Source organism: Lactuca virosa, chromosome 7 (genome assembly GCF_052849685.1).
Source record: "Lactuca virosa cultivar CGN04683 chromosome 7, Lactuca_virosa_CGN04683_v6, whole genome shotgun sequence".
In the NCBI taxonomy this organism is placed as follows: Eukaryota; Viridiplantae; Streptophyta; class Magnoliopsida; order Asterales; family Asteraceae; genus Lactuca; species Lactuca virosa.
Window position 1 is genome coordinate 33659763 of NC_136432.1, and position 8916 is coordinate 33668678.

General features: G+C 37.8%; 1 protein-coding gene across 1 annotated transcript; it reads right to left on the reverse strand.

Moving 5' to 3' along the window:
- Positions 1-8197: 8197 nt before the first annotated feature.
- Positions 8198-8683, reverse strand: LOC145126529 (antimicrobial ginkbilobin-2-like protein). Its single transcript, XM_079061881.1, has one exon. It carries the CDS (start codon positions 8681-8683, stop codon positions 8198-8200), a length of 486 nt encoding a protein of 161 aa, XP_078918007.1.
- Between the last annotated feature and the right edge of the window lie 233 nt (positions 8684-8916).

The window sequence follows — 8916 nt, forward strand, 5'->3', positions numbered from 1 at the left end:
TTGTTGATGAAGATAGTAATTAATGTGTGGAGGTTATTGTTCTTATACCCCAAATTACCAAAATCAATCGTTGTCAAACGTTAGGCATCGTCAAGTAGAGTACGTATAATTAATATATTTCTTTGGTTCTTGTAAATGGGTAGGTACCTCAAAATAAAGTTTAACTTGTATACGGATTTAATTCTTTAACCAAAGGTGATGGGAGTGGAGGTTTATTTATTTATTAATTTTTTTAAAAAAAATCTAAAAATAGATTAATTTTATTATTATAGCATATAGGGAAATTTCCAGCTCCTACTCCTAGATATCTCAAAACTATTGAAAAATATGTCTTATAGCAAATTCCATCGCTAATTGATATTTTTGTCTCTGATTTCTTTTTTCTCTCGTTTATCCATTTTCCCTCTCTTTTCTGATATCCCCATAATTCTTTAAAACAAAATATTTCTTCACTTTAGTTTCTCCCTCAACAATCTCTTATGTTTCCTCCCACCTCAAACAAACCACTGAAGCTATAGAGGACGAAGAAGAAAGTGGGCGTACAAAAAATATTTTGTAGTTCTATTTTAAGCATCTTGATAGAATTCAAATATTAGTGTCCTCTACTGATCAATTGAAAACATGAGAGAGAGAGAGAGAGAGAGAGAGAGAGAGAGAGATGGTTTGGAAATGTGACATTCATAGATTTGAAGACTTGGAAAACAAAGTAGAGGAAGCAAAGGGAACATGAATGAAGCTTGCAAATCAGTTGTGTAATGAAAATGAATTTAAATTGAATTTAATGGTATTTATAAGAGATAATGAATCATTTTATTGTTAATGAATCATTAGTTTAATATGAATCCATTAGTTGTATTATGTCGAAGCACTTCTTTCATTACTTTTCATGCGTTAATTAACATAGCAATCATAGAAACAGCTCATGGTAAAAGAGAAGAAGCAATGGGAAGAAGAAGAATGAACCATCAAAAACTGTTGCATTTGGGATTTGAAAGGATAGGTGTAAATCGTTTCACACTTAAATTAATCATTACTTTACCAATTAGGTATTTGATGATAAAATTTTCTTGAAATACAATGGAATGAAAATGTGTTGCTAAAATAGTGACTAAAATTACATCGCTGAATTTGTCGCAACTTTGTCAAAGATTACTCGCTTTGAAAGGAAATAATGATGGAAAATATTGATGCATTTTGTTTTTATGGATAAAAAATAATTTGTTTTTGAACGGCAAGACTAATATTAAAACTAGTGAGAGGCTAAAGGAAAACAAATTACATCCATGAGTCCGAAGGACAAGTCTTCAAAGTTCAAATTCCTTTCTAAACATCTCCTCGTATCTTTCTTTTTCCAGTGAAAATATCCCAGAACTATAAAATCAACTATAACACGGCCGAGATTTATATCCACCAAAAAAGACCAAATTGCCCTTTATTTGAATGTTTGAAACTATTGATCTTCCTTCTGAATTTAGTAACACCTTAATACCGGTCCTTCCAAAGAATGAAAGAAACATAATCCATGGTATTCTACAATCTACTATATCTCATGAGATTATTAAACCACTTTCTCCTCCTTCTGATAACCTTAGAAGCACATAAACATCCTTTTAACAAAATTCAAATTTTGCATCTAATGAGAACAACCCGATTAAATTCAGCAAACCCCAATGAAAGACAATATCCAATCTTTATCGTACTTCAAGTTGCAACTTTTAGTATTAACCAAAAAAGACCAATATATGTAAAAACGAATTCTCGAGAACATCACTGTGTAAAAAAGTAGAAAAAAATTTGAACCCATTTTGAATTCAAACGAGTCATGATGAAACTGACCATATTTGCGAATTCAGGCATGTGAATGTAGAAGCGTATGAAATATGTGGAAGATGGTGGTTTTTCTATGTTGGGTTTAGCCGGAGAGCTAGGGTGTTGATTTGAAGTAACCGTACTTGATTTAAAGTGGTTGTATTTGAATCTATGTGAGTCGTATTAAACAACCTCCGCACTTATTTGATTAAGATTTAAGTTGTATTAGATTTCAATTTCACTTTTTCTAGTACTAACCATATTATATCCCTATATTAGATTAGTCTTTTCTAGTATTTGGTGTTCACACAATAGACAACGTTATCGACACTACATGTCATTCTCTTGGACATTAGGTTCTTTGATTCGTGATCCCGGGGAATTGACATTTAATTTTAAGCTATCCAAGTCACATAGGTAATGAGAATAGACGATTATACATTTAATTTGGAATATACCAACTTCAAAAATTAAAGTATACTTCCATTCTGAGTGGTCTAACGGTTAGTTTTCAACAAGCTTGGTTTAAAAATTTTGATGTCTGGAAGTTATGATGTGTACTTGCCTTGCTGCTACTGTATTTCCTTGAGTTTAAGGTGAATGAAAAGGTTTATGCTTTTCTTGTTGGATTGGATTTAACTCTTTATTACATTGTTGATTCATATTTTTTTGATGATCGACCAATATTGTCGATATTAAACATATAGTCTATGCTGTTGTGTTCCAGCCTCCAAAGCCTCCAAAGCTACAGTAGCCATCATTGTTGACAAAATGAAACCTACGGAACAAGTTTTTCTTCCCACCCTATGATGAACACAATTAATGAAGACAACTACAATGGTGGCTTCCAAGACTATAAATAATTCTTCAGTTGTATGCATCCCAAACACAGATAGTATAACACTTAGAGTGAGAGTGTTAGTGAGAGGGTTGGTTTTTTGTAATAGTTGAGTGTGAGAGTTACTCCTCCTATTGTAATTCTATTTTAGTGTTTAATAGAAGAGTTTTCCAACCCCACAACTGGTATCGAAGCTTGGTTTGGTGTCCAGGGAATTATTTACGAATTTTTCTGTTTTTTCGTCAAAATTTTTTTGTCTCAAAATCAGTTTCTGGGCACAACATTAGAAAGGTCTTGTTTCAAGGATTTCGAAAATATATTTTTCGTGATTTTTTTGACCAGGGGAAGACCTCAAAAACGCCGGTCAAAGATTGGTCAAAATTGCCGGAAATATCGCCGGAAAAACCAGTCGCCGGAGAAGACGAGTGACGTCATCGCCGACGTCAGCGGTTGACCATAGTTCAGAAAAGTTGCGTTTTAGCCCCTGAAGTTCTAGAAAATTACAGAAAGGTCCCTCTGTTTCTGAAAAACGGCAGTTCGGTCCCTGTTGTTCGGAAAATAACTGTTTTGGTCTCTGAAGTTCTGAAAAGTTTCAGAAAGGTCCCTGGCTCGCAGAAACGTTTCATATTGGCCCCTGTAAGTTCCCAAAATTACATTTTAGCCCCTATAGTTTTGAAAAGTTACAAATTAGCACATAACTTTTCAAGAAAGTATATTTTGAGCCCGAAAAATTCTACCCCACCATTTTTGACGCTTCCGAATCCAACCGAGAGCTCGGTTTTATCTAATTTTTCCTCGAAATATTTGTAAAATAAATTTGCAATTATTTTCGATGGAATCTACAAGTACGATTACGATGGTTCGACTTACGCTCACAAATTACAACATGTGGAAGCCAAGGATGGAAGATTTGCTTAATCTGAAAGATTTAGCACAGCCTATAGAAAAGCAAGGCATCAAACCCGACACGAAGACAGACGAAGTTTGGACGAGAATAAACAAGAAAACGGTGGCACAAATTCGACAGTGGATCGACCACAGTGTTTTTCATCATGTCTCTCAAGAGACAGACGCGTACAAACTTTGGGAGAAGCTCGAGAATATGTATCAGGCAAAGACGACACGCAACAAGACCTTGTTGATGAGGCGCCTTGTAAACCACAAGTTACAAAGTGGTATGTCCATAACCGAGCATACGAGTCAGTTCCAGGATCTCGTAAACCAGCTCGGTGCTGCTGATTGGGTTCTCAAAGACGAGGAACAAGCCATATTGCTCTTGAGTTCTCTACCAGATAATTGGGAGACGCTTGTTGTGACTCTCAACAATTCTGCCCTCGGTGGTAAAGTGACAATGGAGATGGTCACAGATGCCCTAATGAACTAGGAAGCAAGAAGGAAAGGAGCTGCTACAGACCAGTCTTTTGCCCTCGTGTCAGAAAACAAAGAAAGAGGCGGGGGCAGAACTGGAGGCCGAGTTCGAGTTCGAGGTAGAGGTAGACATGGTCAAAGTAGAGGAAGATCCCAAGATCGAGGGAAATCGCGAGAGCGAGGTAAATCTTCAAATACATGGTTCGAAGGCTATTGCAATCATTGTAATTATTATGGCCACAAAAGGAGTGATTGCCGAAGGTTTTTACGAGAGCAGCCCGAGACAAGCCAGAATCCAAGCAGGGAGAATGGTGAAACCATGGTCACCATAACACAAGACGTTGCCCTTGTTACATACGAGGAGGAAGCATGCCTACATGTTGAAACTCATGATGATGAGTGGGTGATTGATAGCGCTGCATCATATCATTCGACTCCAAACCGAGATTTATTCACTACTTATAAACCCGGAGACCATGGTACCGTAAAGATGGGAAACACCAGTTTCTCAAGCATTGCTGGTATTGGTGATGTGCATTTAAAGACCAATGTTGGATGTACATTGGTGTTGAAAGATGTTCGACATGTCCCAGAGCTGAGAATGAATCTTATCTCAATTGGAGCTCTTGACGTCCAAGGATATGATAATCAATTCAAAAATGGCACCTGGAAGTTGTTGAAAGGTGTTATGGTTGTTGCAAGGGGACAACTTGGTGGTACTCTTTATAAAAGCCATGCAAATCTGCTTCAACCAAGTCTCAATGTTGTTAAAGAAGAGACATCATCAAACTTGTGGCATAGAAGACTAGGCCACATGAGCGAAAAGGGATTGACGACTCTTGCAAAGAAGGAGTCCATTTCAATGGCAAAAGACGTTGCCCTGGATCCCTGTGAATACTGCCTATTTGGGAAACAACATAGAGTTTCGTTTAGCTCCACAAGAAAGAACCGCTCTGAGTTGCTGAGCCTTGTCCACTCCGACATATGTGGACCCATTGAAGTAGAATCTCTTGGTGGAAGCCGGTATTTTGTGACATTCATTGATGATGCATCACGAAAGGCATAGCCATACTGTCTGAGGACGAAGGACCAAGTATTGGACCGCTTCAAAGCTTTTCATGCAATGGTGGAAAGACAAACAGACAAGCAGTTGAAATGTCTCAGATCAGATAATGGAGGCGAGTACTATTCCCGTGAGTTCTCTACATAATGCACGGAACATGGTATCAGACATGAAAAGACTGTCCCACGAACCCCACAACACAATGGTGTAGCAGAACGGATGACTCACACCATTGTTGAGAAAGTTCGATGCATGCTCAGCATGACTAAACTCCCAAATCCATTCTGGGGTGAAGATGTATTGACATATTGCTATCTAATAAATAGGTCACCTTCCGCTCCATTGAATTTTGAAGTTCCGGAGAAGATATGGACGGGTAAAGACATATCATATTCTCACTTGAGAGTATTTGGGTGCAAGGCGTTTGCACATGTATCAAGTGAATTGCGGAAGAAGTTGGACCTCAAATCCACTCCATGCATCTTTGTTGGATATGGAGATGAAGAGTTCGGGTACAGGCTATGGGACCCAGAACTAAAGAAGGTTATTCGAAGTAGAGATGTGGTTTTCTATGAAAACCAGTATTATGATTTCAAGGCACCGGTTAACAAGCAACAAAGCTCCAAAGTTTCAGATATAATATTTGAAAATAAAGATGATGTTTCCACTGAAGAAGAGGATGAAGAAGTTAATGATGCAAATCAAGAAGGTGTTGAGCAAGGGGAGCTTCCACCCCATGATACTTTAGATACATTTCCAGAAGTTACAAACGAAGGAACTCAAGTTAGACGATCCGAACGAGTACGTGCTCCATCAACAAGATATCCGACTTCAAACTACATCCTTCTTACTAGTGAGGGGGAGCCAGAGAGCTTTCAAGAAGCTCAATCTCATATTGACAAAGCAAATTGGCAGAAGGCCATGGAAGAAGAAATGAATTATTTGAAGAAGAATCAAACATATGAGTTGGTAAACCTCCCCAAAGGAAAGAAAGCCTTGAAAAACAAGTGGGTTTTCAAGTTGAAGAAAGACGGCAAGGGAAATACTATGAAGTATAAGGCGAGACTCATTGTCAAAGGTTTCCAACAAAAAGAAGGAATCGACTTTGTTGAAATTTTTTCGCCGGTTATGAAGATGATGTCTATTCGAGTTGTACTCGGATTAGTTGCCAGTCTAGATCTTGAACTTGAGCAGATGGATGTGAAAACATCCTTTCTCCATGGTGATTTGGATGAAGAAATATACATAGAGCAGCCCGATGGCTTTATAGTCCCAAAGAAAGAGCATCTCGTCTGTAAATTAAAGAAGAGACTTTATGGTCTTAAGCAAGCCCCAAGACAGTGGTACAAGAAGTTTGCTTCATTTATGATGAATCATGAGTACAAGAGAACTGTTGCAGACCATTGTGTCTACGTGGATGATATGTTGATAGTGGGCCAAGATGCAACGATGATCAACAACTTGAAGAAGGATTTGTCTAAGTTCTTTGATATGAAAGACTTAGGCCAAGCACAACAGATATTGGACATGAAAATTATCCGTGATAGAAAATCAAGAAAATTGTTCTTATCACAGGAAGAGTATGTTGAACATGTGATCAAAAGGTTCAACATGGAAAATGCCAAGCTCGTTGGTACGCCCTTGGCTAACCACTTCAAGTTGAGTAAGAAAATTTTTCCATCTTCTGAGAAAGAAAAAGAAGAGATGAAGGCAATCCCCTATTCCTCAGCCGTAGGAAGTCTTATGTATGCAATGGTGTGTACAAGACCAGATATTACTCATGCTATCGGTGTTGTGAGTAGATATCTAGCTAATCAGGGAAAACAACATTGGGAAGCAGTCAAATGAATACTTTGATACCTGAAGGGTAGTTCGAAACTATGTTTATGCTACGGGGGAGCAAAGCCAATCGTGGAAGGTTATACAGATGCCGATATGGCAGGAGATCTTGATAGTAGGAAATCTACATCAAGTTACATTTTCACTTTGGCAGGGGGAGCTATCTCGTGGCAATCCATGTTATAGAAGTGTGTCGCACTGTCAACAACACAAGCCGAGTATATTGCTGCCGTTGAAGCTGGGAAGGAGCTTATATGGATGAAACGGTTTCTTCAAGAATTAGACTTTCCACAAGAAGAGTACATCATTCATTGCGATAGTCAGAGTGTTATGGACCTGAGTAAGAACTCGATGTACCATTCCCGCACAAAACATATTGATATACATTATCACTGACTTAGAGAAGCAATTGAGGGACTAGAATTGAAGTTGTTAAAGATCAACACCAACAACAATCCTGCAGACATGTTGACAAAGGTGGTGACACAACAGAAACACAAACTACGTGCTGACATAGTTGGGATGAGGATTGTTGGATGGAGACTGGAGGGGGATATTTGTTGTGTTCCAGCCTCCAAAGCCTCCAAAGCTACAGTAGCCATCATTGTTGACAAAATGAAACCTACGGGACAAGTTTTTCTTCCCACCCTATGATGAACACAATTAATGAAGGCAACTACAATGGTGGCTGCCAAGACTATAAATAGAGACTTCATTCTTCAGTTGTATGCATCTCAAACGTAGAGAAACATATAGTATAACACTTAGAGTGAGAGTGTTAGTGAGAGGGTTGGTTTTTTGTAATAGTTGAGTGTGACAGTTACTCCTCCTATTGTAATTCTATTTTAGTGTTTAATAGAAGAGTTTTCCAACCCCAACATATGCTAAAATCATATATGACCAAAGAAAGTCACCAAATTGTTAGTCGAGCAATTAAATTAACGTTTACTCAAAGATTATATGAAAATCCATTAAACTTTATGGAGTTTTGGGTGTCCATGGCTTCCATTGGGACGAATACTTCAACTTTTTAAATTCTTCTAGGGAGTAAGTAAAATAACAATTGGGTGAAAACATTCTTCCAGCCATTATTCCGCCACAACATGGATGGTACGACAGAATTATACTTAGTAAACATTTAGTGCATAGCTCCTTGGATAAATTAGCAGTACACTGTATAGCCCCATATATAGTTTTATTATTAGGCGGATAAGTTATCGTCCCAAATGCAGCTTTTTTAAACTGGGTGTCTCCGGATGCTCCCCCCTATAACTTCATCATCAAATCATACAGACCTTTGTCAAAAAAACCTTATTAAAAATAGTTCCTACACCTGGTGAAAGAATCCAAACCCAATCATCTTTGACTCCAATTATTTTACAATCTGAGTAACATATCATACAATCTGAACCCCACATCACACCTTCCTTTTGATATGGGCATTTGGCTTGAAGTGAAGTAGTCAACTTTGTTATACAATCATTACAGTTTCCACCCCATTTGATTGCAACACCGGAGCAAAGGGCGATAGCATAGGCTGCTTCCTTCACGCCTTGAAATGAACTAAAGGATCCGCCACTATACTTTTTCGCTGTGCCCACAACATTGAATGCGGCTTTGAGGTTTTTGCTATAATCAGAACTTGGTGTGTAGTTGCCTTTGTTTCTGCATCCGAAGACAGGCTCTTCGGGGAATCGAGTTGTGGTGAGATTTACATCGTTGATGATTGATTGAAGAAGAAACACTAATGAAATTATGGATTTCATTTTTTGTTTGTTGACGAAGATAGTAATTAATGCGTGGAGGTTATTGTTCTTATACACCAAATTACCAAAATCAATCGTTGTCAAACGTTAGGCATCGTCAAGTAGAGTACGTATAATTAATATATTTCTTTGGTTTTTGTAAATGGTTAGGTACCTCAAAATAAAGTTGAACTTGTATATGGATTTAATTCTTTAACCAAAGGTGATGGGAGTAGAAGGTTTTTTAATTTATT

Coding starts and splice junctions, on each gene's coding strand:
- LOC145126529 (XM_079061881.1), bottom strand. CDS start 8,683: ATGAAATCCATAATTTCATTAGTGTTTCTTCTTCAATCAATCATCAAC.